Source organism: Quercus suber, unplaced genomic scaffold, assembly GCF_002906115.3.
Source record: "Quercus suber isolate HL8 unplaced genomic scaffold, Cork oak 2.0 scaffold_306, whole genome shotgun sequence".
NCBI lineage: Eukaryota > Viridiplantae > Streptophyta > Magnoliopsida > Fagales > Fagaceae > Quercus > Quercus suber.
In genome coordinates, this window is record NW_027069762.1 from 831,081 (window position 1) to 844,808 (window position 13,728).

The 13,728-nt window shown below is 32.1% G+C and overlaps 1 protein-coding gene and 1 long non-coding RNA gene across 2 annotated transcripts; both read left to right on the forward strand.

Annotated features, from left to right (window-relative positions):
* Positions 1-866: 866 nt before the first annotated feature.
* On the forward strand, positions 867-2,957 carry LOC136071373 (uncharacterized). Its single transcript, XR_010632650.1, has 2 exons — positions 867-938; positions 2,273-2,957. It is a non-coding gene; the product is annotated as an uncharacterized LOC136071373 (long non-coding RNA).
* A 960-nt stretch (positions 2,958-3,917) lies between these two features.
* Positions 3,918-5,394, forward strand: LOC111994722 (UPF0481 protein At3g47200-like). The gene is made up of 3 exons (XM_065782547.1): positions 3,918-4,547; positions 4,649-5,260; positions 5,368-5,394. The coding sequence occupies exons 1-3, from the start codon at positions 3,918-3,920 to the stop codon at positions 5,392-5,394; spliced, it is 1,269 nt and encodes a 422-aa protein (XP_065638619.1).
* Positions 5,395-13,728: the final 8,334 nt, after the last annotated feature.

Sequence of the window (13,728 nt, forward strand, 5' to 3'; positions counted from 1 at the left end):
TTTAATAACCACATAAACAAAGATGTCAACTATTGTGACCAAAGAGAGACTTATAACTAAGTGACATATAACTATTTTTATTTTTTGGAGAAGAAAAATAACATGTCACTTAGTAGTATAATTTGTTCTCTTTTATTAAAAAATCAAGTTCAAATCCCTCTCTCATGTTATTACTATTAATTATTAAAAAAAAAAATAAAGTTATAAATTTTCCTCGCAATAAATTTTGCATTAACTTGAGTACAATTACCTTCTTCTTCTTATTTATTTATTATTTAAATAGATGCATGTAGTGGAAGAGGGGAGGTGGGGTTGAGTACCTAATTACTTCAATAATATTAACTTGGCGCACCTATGCTATGCACTATGGTGCATATTCATTCACAAAAGAACCATCATATGACAGGCATGTGCAACAACTGAATGCATGTTTCACGTGTGCATTATGCATCTTCTTATTACATAAGAGGTCTAAAAGCAACAAGTCAATCCCCCCACCAACTCAAGATTTTGGCGTGTGGCCCGCTTATTCTTGTCTTCATAAATTAAAAAAAAAAAATGGTAGTGAAGTAGTGAGATAATTGTAACTTTAAATCATGCTAATCATGAAATTACTAATAAATTAATGGTAAGTGGGTGGGATCATTGTAACTTTGTGTGAAGACGTCATCGTAATTACGTGTCTGTTTTTTCCTGTTTGAAATAGAGAGATCTGGGATCACACAATAAATAGGAGCACAAGAAGATTTTAAGAATTACTACTATGAAGTTTAATAAATTACTAATTAAAAACAAGATTTTTTTCTCCATGAGTGAGTACTAGGCTATGAGAGAGAGGTGAGATGCGTCAGAGGGTGTGTAGACTTTGCTCTAGCTCGCCGATTAAGCTGTTTCTTGGAGTTGAGTATTCAATCATTTCCTTTCAATAAAATTCACAGGTTCTACGCTCTATCCTTCACTTTATTTTTGTTCAATAGAATAAAGAAAAAGGAAATCATAGATAAAGAATATAGCACAGAAACTCATATATCACCTCGATTTGATAAAAATTAAAATCATTTTGTTCAGTGTTTACTCCCAAAGGCGAAATCTTGGGGATCCTAGCAAAGTTTATCAATTCTGTTCCCAAGTCCTAGTTTTGCTCAATATTTTGGTCAATTTCATGGGCTTTGGCTTATTTAAGGACTCGAAGATAAAGTTATCTTGACAACTCTCAGATTTTAATTTGCCTTATTGTGTTTATAGTTTAAACAAAATAAAAATGATATTTAATCTGATATAAGTGTATATGTGTGTTGTCCAAAATGCATAATGATTATTGTATTTATATTTAGAATAGTATAAATGATATACATAATTATTATTTTTCAAAAAATTAGTTTACCACGCGAAGTATAATACTTTGTAAAATTGTGAAGTTCATACTCTCCTATATTAAAAGAATAAAGAATAAAAATATACTCTATCTCTACGTATTTTTTTGTAATATGGGAATTCCATATATACTATAATAAAGAGGGGGATTCGCCTTGACTAAACTATAGTACTTATATTGCCAACATAATTCTTTACTGTGATAATTTGCGTTATTATATATATAGGAATATAAAATTAGTAGATCCTTATTTCAATTTCCATGTTTTACTATTTATTACTAAACATCAACACTTTCATTTTTTTCCCATGATCATGAATTATTTCTTTAATCTATAAGTTTTATTTTCTAATAATCCGAAGGATTAGATCTAAGTATCATATTATATGTAATTAGGTATATTAGATTTTAAATAATTAAAAATCAAATTGTTTGAGTTTTATGAGAAAGCAAAATTTATTTTTTTGGGTGGTATCATTGGGTTGCAATAAGAAAATTTAGATTATATGTTATTAGTGTTTTAATCAACGTTGTTCTAACATATAATTTGTGTAAAATTTATTTGTATACAATTATTATACTTATGGTCTAATTAAAAATGTATTAATCATTTTGGTTTTTTCTTTTAAAAATGGGTAAAAAAGGTTTTGGTTGTATCAACCAAACATATTACATGGATCATGTCATGTCAAGTCACTTAATAAACATATCATGTTAAAGTTGACAAAATTTGACATAATTATTAAATAAGACATATTAGGATTGGTCCATGTAGTTTAATATCCTTGACTCAACACATCCACTAACACATATGGTGGTATTGGCCAAAATCAGTAAGAATACTGACATATACAAGTTAATTTAAAAATAATAAATGAAACTACTTGATAAATGTAGAGCCTGAGAACTTGGTAACCCCGGCCCACTTTACATCCGGCCCAGGGCCCATGCTGAGGAAGAAGGAGCGCCCGAAGACGAAGCATGAAAGACTGAGTTGCTTGGAGCCCTGCCGAGGATGACCCTGTCCTCGGAGGACCAAGACCAACATTAAGTGGGGAAGCAAGCCCATGATAGGTTGTCACATTCACACTAAATGCGCTCACCTAACCCTCTGGCCGCACTAATGGGGATGTGACTTCTGGACAGGGCAGCCTTGGTTGCTGCGACTCACATAAGTACTGGTAAAGCGGCTGATGGGACGGACGGTCGATCAGAAGGGAGGGGCGTGGATGACCAACAGGTGGAAGAAAGAGATTGTGATGAAAGGGGCTATATAAGGGGAAGAAATAGATAAATGGAGGGGACGGTCAGGCTTCTCGGATCAGTGCCGAGGAACGACTTTGAAGGGTAACCTTGGTGCGCCGGCATTCAACGGAGGGGAATTCTACATTAAGCGTTGTCCGTTTGCTAGGGCCTAGTTCTTGAACCCGCTCTCTACAAATTCATTGTAATGGGCCAACCGGGCTTGAGTCCACTCTCTCGACAGTAGAAGTGCTCAAATTCGGTCCCTACAATAAATATAGCCATTTTTTTAATTCCATATTTTTCATTCAAAATTATTTTATATCCATTTATATGTCAATTTACTCTCTCTCTCCCTCTCTCTCTCATTTCTATTATTTATATAGATTTTTTAAAAAATAATACCAATTTTCTCTAATTTTATATCCATTTATACAGCTATTTACTATTTTTTTTTCATTTCTACAATTTATAAAGATTTATATTAAATGCTCTTATTGATATATTATGAAACTAAAGTTTTAATAGGTGAATAATTGATTTGCTCTAATTTGATCTTGGACTTGTAGCTTCCAAATGTCAAGCTTTTTATTTTATTTATTTATTTTTTTTGAGGAAACTCCAAATGTCAAGTTAATTTATTTATTTACACGTTTACATCTCTCCGCTTAAGATAATGTTCATATGATCATATTGCAGCTGTAATAGTCAGTAAATTTCTCATGAATTAAATTCATTCTACTACAAAACCTTAATTGGCTTTATTTTTTATATAATATTAATAAAATGTCAATTTGTTGCAATTGGATAACTTTTCTATAAGCACATATTATATAGAAAACTTAAAATTTCACACTATTTAAAGACACTAAATTTTGTCTTCACTAATTTTTTTTCGAATTCAATTGCCTACGAATTATCTTCCAATCTTGCCCCAAGGATGATGATGGTAACGATGATAACTACAAAAAATAAAATAAAAATGTATGAGAAAAATGATATCTTTTTATTTATTTATTTATTTATTTTGCATATAGGATGTAGCCCGGTATTCCATTCTTAATGGTGGCAATTGACTATGGGTTTGATCTCATTCGTAACTGCGTGTAATTATCAATAAATGTTTTTAATTGAAATTACCTTTGTAATTAAAGATTCTATCCCGGTGCTTATGATTGTTATTTGCCTGACACTGTCACACTAGGAATAGTAAACTTGATTATTATTGGAAAAAACGGCCGATCTACTGAATCATTTAGAAAAGAATTTATTTCTTTGGCTGGATACACTAGAAAAAGAAATGGGTTGCAAAGAGTCAGCCATTGACATACCACTAGTCATGGAGCCAGTCCAGTGGCCTGAGCGCTGCATCTACCGGGTCCCCAAGAAGCTTCGTGAGGTAAATAATGATGCCTACACTCTAAAGCTAATTTCAATAGGCCCTCTTCACCATGGGGAATGTAAACTACATGCCATGGAAATGTTGAAACTAAGATATCTCAGGGAATTCTGTTATCGAACTAGGACATGCCACAAGGATATTAAGGGCGTCATTGAAACAAACGAATTAAAGATCCGTCGCTGTTATGAAGAGATCTTTGATACCAGTAGCGAAGATTTTGTGAAAATGGTTGTATTGGATTCAATCTTTATCATTGAGCACTTCTTGAGGTCTGCTGCGAGTGATAGGCTCTTTAATAGGAACCCTGCGTGTGGAGAAGATGAAAGCTATGCAAGTGAAGAAGATGGATGCTGCAATGCGAGAGGAGATGAAAAGGATTGCATATTAAGTAAGCCATTGCTGAGGAAACATATACAACAAGACTTGTTATTACTTGAAAATCAGCTTCCATTTTTATTCTCGATGAATTACATAAACAATTTTCCAAGTCTGAACAAAACAAATGTATTTCCTTTCAAAAGCTTGCCCGTAATTACTTTTTCTCATCTTTTGAGAAAAAACCAAACATTGATAAGAAGAATGTAAAACATTTTACGGATTTGATGAGATATTTCTACTATCCTTGGGAGTTTAAAAGCATTGGACAACCTATTGAAACTCTTCATAATGCAAAAAAGCTGGACGAGGTAGGAGTGATTTTCAAAAAGGCTGATGGGAGAAGGTTACTTGATATACAATTCAAGAAGAGTAACCTTACGGAAATATTTCCTTGCTTCACTTGCTCATGGCTCTTGCGTTGCTTACCGTTCTTGAAACGCTTTCCGTGCTTGGTGAATACTCAAACTTTCTTAGAAATCCCATGCTTGGAGGAACATGATGAAACTGAAGGCATTTTCAGAAATCTCATGGCCTTGGAGCAATGCCACTATCCATTTGAAGCTTACATATGCAATTTTATGGTGCTATTGGATTTTCTTATCAACACTACAGAAGATGTGGAGTCGCTTGTTGAGAAAGGGATTATGGTTAACAAGTTAGGTAGCAATAAAGCAGTTGCCATTATGGTTAACAAACTTGGCCTTGAAATAGAGCAAAAGGGATCCTGTTACCTAGAACTCGCTCAACGGCTTAATCGGTACTATGCCAACGATTGCAATCGTAATATGGGATCCTTGAGAACAATATATTTTGGTGATATTTGGAGAGGCACTGCAAGTTTTATAGGGACAATAGTCCTGCTTGTAACTATCTTGAATTTCCTTAGGCCTTTTTTCTTCAAGATTTATATTTAATTATTTTTATTGTGATACTGGCAATTTGTTCTAAGTTTGCATGGCATTGCTTGTAGTTGGTTTCGAAATTGCCAATATGTTAAGTTTTTGTTTTTTGTTGGAGTCTCACTCCATTTTTTGTTTCTCTCGTGCCCTTCTCCCATTATTATAACTATTGGATTATAAAACAAATTGTTGTCACAATAAATTTTGCATCAACTTGTATACCTGATTACGTTTGTTGATTTTTTTAGATAAATAAAAATAGTAGAGGAAGGGGAGGTCGAGTGAGTACCTAATTACTTCAATAATTCTAACTTGGTGCAGCTATGGTACATATTCACTGACAATAGAGCCAGTCATGTTGCATGCATGTAAAATTAAATGCGTTTTTCATGTGTGCATGCATCTCTTAGCATCTATTTAGTTGGGATAATTTTAGGGGGTGGGGAAATTTAATTATGAGAAAATAATAAAGTTTAGATACAAAATTAGTTATAACCTAAAACTACAACCATGATTTTAAAAACCGGAACAGACAAAGAATCGAAAAAGAGACTAATTATCGGTTTTATGGTTCGACCGGGGTTGGACTGATGGTCAAACCGATGATGTCATAATTAATATAATTAAAATATTAAAATCATTTTTGTTTAAAATTTGAATTTTAATAACTTTTATTAAGAAAATATAAAAATTAGAAAAATGATTTTTTTTTCCCATGCTACCTTTCTTTTCTTGTCAGTAATGGTTGACAAAGAATAAACTATTTAGACCTTATTAATTTGGTACGCCTACTCAAACACATGTTTTCAGTTTTTAAACAATATTACACATATTTTGACATATTTTTTTACTCACACGTATTTCTACACATATTTTCAGTTTTTAAGTGCATGTACCAAACACCCCCTAAGTATTTAAGTTTCATCTTTTAGTTTATATAATTATAACAATATAACTTTAACTATTTATTTAACCAAGAATAAAAAAAAAAAAAAAAAAAAAAAAAAAAAAGGAATCCTCACTGAACAAACCGTACCGAGCTTTGGGCTGACTAAATGAGTTGATGCCAGTGAACGGAACTTGATGACCTTTCCAACGCCGGTGCGGTAACACAGTCGAAGTTGATTTTCAAAACTGACCCATATATAGAAATAAAATTAAGGGAAAAAAGAGAAAAACATTCTTAGTAAATTACAAGAAAAAAATCCTACTTATGCCCCAACACAGAAGGTAATATTTTTTTTGGTAGATTACATCTTAGCGTCGCCATTGATGCTTTAGTCTTCCGTATCTGCAGAAGTGAGTAGAGTTAAACTTAAAAATTGATGAAGAGAAAGGAAAAGACTGATTCATAGTAGAGAACAATGAGCTAAATAGATAAGATGAAAAGAAAGGGGAGGTAGGTGGGGGTATTAAATGACAATGCCACGTGTTAGAACTAAGCAGAGTCTGATGTTGTAGAACTAAGCAGACAATGCCACGTCTTAGGTGGAGGTAGGAGTATATAACTAAGCAGAGTCTGATGTTGTAGAGCCACCCACCCACCCCCGTGCTTTGATTGGACAATGCTAAATTAATTCAAAATTTTGTACTACAACCAAGACTTGTCAGCTGGAATGGAACAAAGAGCTTCTTATATTATTATTATTATACTTCAATTTTTGTTCAAAATATCTAAGTGCATCACTGCATTTATTGTTTTGTTTTTGTTAATAAAATGGCAGGTTAAATAAATTATGAAATTTTTATGAAAAATATATTTAATTTTATTTTTTATTTGTATTAATTAATTTATTTATATTTTAAATAATTATTAAATTAATTATGACATCATTACGATTCGACTTCGGTTCAACCTAAGTTTGACTTCAAAAACCTTAAATCTTTCCCTTTTACGATTCAATGAACGGTTCGGGTCTGAAAACTTTCGTAATATGGGATCCTTGAGAATAATATATTTTGGTGATATTTGGAGAGGCACTGCAACTTTTATAGGGACAATAGTCCTGCTTATAACTATTTTGAATTTCCTTAGGCCTTTTTTCTTCAATATTAAAATTTAATTATTTTTATTGTGATATTATCAATTAGTTGTAAGTTTGCATGGCATTGCTTGTAGTTGGTTTCGAAATTGCCAATATATTAAGTTTTGTTTTTGGTTGGAGTCTCACACCATTTTTTGTTTCCCTCGTGCCCTTCTCCCACTATTATATCTATTGGATTAAAAAACAAATTGTTGTCACAATAAATTTTGCATCAACTTGTATACCTGATTACGTTTGTTGATTTTTTTAGATAAATAAAAATAGTAAAGGATGGGGAGGTGGAGTGAGTACCTAATTACTTCAATAATTCTAACTTGGTGCACCTATGGTACATATTCACTCACAATAGAGCCTGTCATATTGCAGGCATGTGAAACTAAATGCGTATTTCATGTGTGCATGCATCTCTTAGGATCTGTCTATCTAGTTGGGATAATGTTAGGGGTGGGGAAATTGGAGAGAAAATGACAAAATTTAGTTACAAAATTGGTTGTAGCCTAAGACTATAACCTTACTTAATATCTTTTTATTGGAGATGAATTTTGAGAATTCCACCATTAGATTATATATTTTTCTTATATCCTCCGTGCCTGCAAAATTTCTAGAAAATTAAAAATTAATAGCTATGTCATCAACCAATTGTTTAAATTGCTATTTTTTGTAGTTTAAAATTATGCATAAAATATAAACTTGCTTTTATTTTAGCTTTTGTCTTTTTCTTCTTCCATTTTTGTCCTTTTCTGTTGCTTCTCATTTAGGGTTTTTTATTTTTATTTTTATTTGTGTTCACCTATTTTGGTTTTTTTTCCTCCTCATTTGCAAGTTTTTATACTTGTTGTTTTTTTTTTTTGGTTAATGAAATGCTTATTTGTAAAGTTGTTATTTACAACTATTTTGTGTTGGCTTTAATTCCGTGCTAAATTTGATTGTAATTTTATTCAATCAAAGGCATTTAATTGTAAGAGTTGTGTGTAAGAGAGCATAGTTTTCAAAACTAGACCGGATTGGGAGGTCGGACCGTGAAAACTGAAAACCGGGATGAAAACCGGTTTTTAAGGCTAAAGAACTGGATTTTTAGTTAATTCCTTGAACCCCTAAAACCGGGGTTGGACCTCATGGACCGATGGCAAGAACCATGCGGTCCAACCCCTTAGCAATTTTATTTATTTATTATTTATTTTTATAAAAACAACTTAACACAATTTTATTCTACTTAATTAAATTATCTATCTCTTACAAGAAAAAAAAATTATAATTAAAATCCTTCAAAGATATTCAACTAATTTACTTCAAAAATTAATCATAAATTTTATTATTTAATTATTAAATATATGCTTGAAAATCATTAAATTTCCCTCACATATATAGATATATTAGTCAATTTTGCTAATTTTATAAATTTAATATTTATATTTAGGCTTTAATTAATTATTAAATTAATTATGACGTCATCATGGTTCGATCTTGGTTCGACCTTAAAAATTTTGAACCTCTCCCTTTTACGGTTCAATAAACGGTCTAGGTTTGAAAATCTTGTAAGAGAGTGTAAAGACTCAAGCTTAAATTGAAGAACAAGTGGATTTTGCAAGAAGTTAACCCGCGATGTAGCCATGTGTAGAGCACATGACTGGAATGCGAAGAGTCATGAGAGCCTAGAGTTTTCACAAGTATCTCACAGGTAAGGCTTTCCCACGAAATACTCACAAAACATTCTGTTTGGCTATTTTATCATGCTTGCTTTACCAAGTCTTTACTCACAATATATATACCCTTATTACACACATATTGTAAAGAATTCTTTTCAGAGAGAAAACCCTAGAATACTCACAAAATATTCTGTTTGACTATTTTGTCATGTTTGCTTTACCAAGTCTTTACTCACAATATATATACCCTTATTACACACATATTGTAAAGAATTCTTTTTAGAGAGAAAACCTTAGAAATATACTTGAGAGTTAGAGATTGTCATACTCACAATCATCTACACATTTTCTTGTGATTTTTCTCTACTCCTACCTCTCCATATCCAAATCCTTGAGAGGTTGATAGTCCAAATACTTTCTACGCCCAATTTGAGTGTAAAGTAAGGTTTTGGTGCTATTGGGAAGCATTGGAAGAAGCCAATCGTTGGCGGATGCAATCGGGCTAAATTGCAGGATTCGAGAAAACTAGAGAAGACAAGATTCTGAGAAATCAGTTGATAGCAGGAGTTTAGAGAGCTCAAGTACATGAGGTAGACTAGGCTTGGAAGGTTTTTTGTTATTCGTGCACTCGAATTTATTCTTTAGTGGATCGATTTACTGCTTAAAAGGTGGTGGATAGGTTTTTCGCTAAGTTTTTCAATTTCCTCTTCGATAACATGTCTAAGTATTATCTTGTGTTTGCATTCTTCTTCCCTACTCTTTAAGTTTTCATTTTATTGTTGATATTGGTTGAATATGGCTTAGAGTAGTTTTATCGGTTGTTTGCACGCATTTACTCTTATTTCGCACTTAGTTTAAATTAGAGTAAAAGCAACCGTGCCATAATTTTTAACTCGGAGTCTAAACAAATTCTTGTGTATTCACACAAATCCGAGTTTTAATTATCCACACATAATTTTCTAATAAAAATATTTCATTACTTTTTTTTAATCTAATAGTGGTATGCAAATAAATTTTTGCAAACTATATTTTTCATCATCTCATTTTTATTCTCAATAAAAAAAAACAAAAACAAAAAAAAGAATTTACTAGTCCTCGATCAATTTTTCAACCCAGAAACCAAACATCATGAGTAAAAATTAAGATCTTTTCTATCACTCAATTTTTTTTCCTTCATATTTTTGATCACCGACTTTTTAACACCCAACCAAATGCATCCATAATGCAACGTGTGTATTTCTCTTATAGGTCACACCCGGGTCCTGCTTCTAGCTACCATTCTGTGTGATTAAGATGCAAGTGAATAACGTCATGTGATGTTTACTAAAAAAAAAAATCAGGTCATGTGTGTGTGGATCATATTTCTCGTCACAAAGACTAAAAACAAGTCAAGACAACGTCAATTATTTATGGGGTGTGGACCTTCATCTCGACTGTTTGTTTTCACAGGACAGCTTGTGAAGTTGAATAGTAACAACCTTAATAATTGTTGCCCTGAGTGAAAAAAGGCAATGGCAATGGTGCTTGTTGGTTTGTACCAATAATGCACAAAGTAATGACAAATAAATGCGACAGTTGTATGTTGTCAGAAAAGACGTCATGGTTATGACGTAGAGAAAATAAGGGTTGGGGGGTTCACTCAATAAATAGGAGGGCAAGAAGGTTTTGAGAATTGCTATGAAGTGTACAGAAGTGGAAGATTGTTTCTTCGATGAGTGAGTTTAAGCTATGAGTGAGAAGAGAGAGAATCAAATAGTCTTAGCCTTGCTTCGTTGGACATGATCTCTATCATATTCTGCTGTTTCTTGGAGTAAAGTTTAGAAGGCTGAAGCATTTTCTTTCAAATACAATTTGCAGGTTCTTTGCTCCGTCCTTTCACTTTCTTTTTGTTTAAATAAAATTTGCAGGTGGCTGGTTCTTTACTCCTTCGTTTCACTGTAATTTTGTTCTACAATATAAAGTTCGCCAAAATTTGATAATTTAGGTTTTTTTTTTTTTTATTTTTTTATTTTTTTATTTTTTTTTTTTAATTTAGTAAGTAATTGAGTTCATAATTTAGGAGACGCTATTCTCCACACACGCACACAAAATAACAAAAAGGTTTAAGAGTTGCATTTTTTCCCTTGTTTTTTTTTTTTTTCGTTGGAGGTAGGTTTGTGTCGATATCAATTTGTTCAGTCACTTAAATTATTTTCAATTATTTACTAAAAGGATTGACTTCAATTTACATGATAAATACAATTAATGAAAAAGAAAATGTTATTTTTTTTTTTTGGGTATCCCAATAATTTAATATAATATGTAGGATATTATCATTTACACCCTTAAATTGTACTCTTTTTACATTTACTCTAGATAGTATGAGAATGCACACTTATTAAACTATACATTTTTTTTTATACCTTCCATCGTAAACTATGATAATACACATTTCACTCTCCTAAACTATACAACTTTTACACTTGTTCCTTTAAAATATGAAAATACAAGATTTCATCACTAAACTATTACTCATAGAATGGGGGGCTAAGTGTTCCAGGGTTAAAAATTTAGGCCTAAGTGGACCCTTTCAAAATTTATGGGGGCAAGTATTATACATGAAATAATTTAGAGGGAATAAAATATCTATTCTCATAATTTATGGAGTAAGTATAAAAGAAGGTAAAATGTAATTTCTCATTTAATGTAGTATATGGGCATGCATGACACCCTAGAATATAGGAAGGAAAAATACTAGATAAGAATTAAATAGAAACTTCAAATATCACCTTGATTTGATAAAAACCAAAAAGATTTTTGAATAAGAGGTGCTACGTCCACAAAATTTTTACAATATTTTCACAACAAATCATAGGTGGTTAATTGTTAGTAGTTTCAATTTGAAATTAAAATTACTTTTTTGCCCCAACAATAACAACTTGCCGCTTAATATTTACTGTAAAAATGTTGTGAAAATATTGTGGATATAAATTTCTCTTTTTGAATTATCAAGAAAATTTGTCCAATTGAAAATAAGTAGTTTCCTAGAATATATTTTCAATTTAAAATACTTTTGAGTGGAAAATATTTTATGTCGAAACCAACAGAGTTCAAACCTTTTTTTTTTCCTTCCCATTATGTCTACACAAGCTACGGGTCGTGTCCATTTATCTATTATCTTACTCTGTAAATTGCTTAAGAAGTCATCTGCGTCTCATATGCTTTTACATGTATAGGTGTTAGATTGTAATTGGCTAGAGTTCTTAAAGCAGTCGTTTGAGTTTGTTAGAAGCTGTTATTAATGTTCTAATGGCTAGTTACTTAACTTAATGGTAGCCTCTGTTTTCATTGTATAAAACAAAGGAACTTTTTACAGATTAGTCGATTTAAAGAACTCAATCTTTCATTCTAATCTACTTGCTCAATTAATCTTCTCTGCATAGTTTTAGCACATTCCAAGTGAAGTTTTTCACATATATAGTTGGGAAATTATGCTTGCAATTTTGCTCGCCGTCTTCCTTTTAAAACTTCGAATCTCGTCTTCACCTAACATTATCTCCATGGTAACTTGACATGCGCTTTTCTCCATGAAAATCCTCAGTGGAGTCTGAAACCAAATCAGATTGCCATCCGGTAATCTTGAGTTTATGGTGTATTCAGTATTGTTTCTGCCTTACGTGGTAAGGATTTCATGACTAGATCATATCCTTGCTACATCATCTATTAGGGCCCGGACTTGTGCTTCTTATAATAAAGGCGGTGGTGGTGAGCAGGTCTATATATATATATATATATATTCTCAGAAAAGATAGAAGAAGATACCGAGATGTGACAAATAGATATATATATATATATATATTAGATAATTGCCATATGCTTCTAATCTCACAATTCGAACAATTTCTACATTAAACTACTAAGTACTTTGTGCATGGAACAATACTAATTAAGGTACAAGACTCTTGCCATGAGCAACTCTATAGGTTGTGGGTGTTGGTAGTGAGTTGTCCCCTACCCCTCCCCCATATTTTAAATGATTTCCCGTTCTCAATTCTCCTACAGCTTGATCCTTTTCCACACACAGGACGATTTGGTTTACACCACCATGAAGGAGCAATATGATGCAAAGTACCTAGCCTTGAGAGCTTGGTGTACATAGTAAGATATGGGTGTTTTATAGAATTCACTTATCTCAAAAGTTTAAACTATCGGGAAAATTAGTTATTTAACATGCTATCAAAATAGGAGATCCTGACTTCTATTTATGTCTCCTCCACTTTACCTCCCATTTAGAATCTTACATGTTATGCCTCACTTATTAAAAAGGAGTTTCAATTCACACGTGAGGAGAAGTATGTGATTAAATGATTAAATTTATTATATTTCTATAGCTTATACTTTTGAGAGAATTAATGATTTAACCTCTACAAAGCATGAATACTGAGGCACGCTATGCACTCCATTTTGCCCAATAAATCTTCCTCTCACCCTTCTTCTAAATCCACAAAACATTTTTGATCACCATCTTGTCATAAAGAATTAAGAGTGATTGAAACAACTCATGGCATATGTACGTATGGATCACTTGAACTATGGCTTTGATTAGAATATTCTATTGCGTATGTGATAGAATCTTTTATCTTTGAAAAAAATTCAGTTTTCTGAGTGGCAAATGAGTGCGAGTAAGCCCAAGTATTTGCCCAAGCTTTTACTTCATTAGATGCCAAACTCAGCTTATATTTTCTCTCAGATGTCCCTCTAC

Bases quoted from the DNA above. Each gene is read 5' to 3' on its own strand.
- LOC111994722 (XM_065782547.1), top strand. From the start codon at position 3,918: ATGGGTTGCAAAGAGTCAGCCATTGACATACCACTAGTCATGGAGCCA. The intron at 4,548-4,648 runs GTAATTACTTTT...TATCCTTGGGAG, and splicing joins TTCCTTTCAAAAGCTTGCCC to TTTAAAAGCATTGGACAACC. The intron at 5,261-5,367 runs GTAACTATCTTG...CATTGCTTGTAG, and splicing joins TAGGGACAATAGTCCTGCTT to TTGGTTTCGAAATTGCCAAT.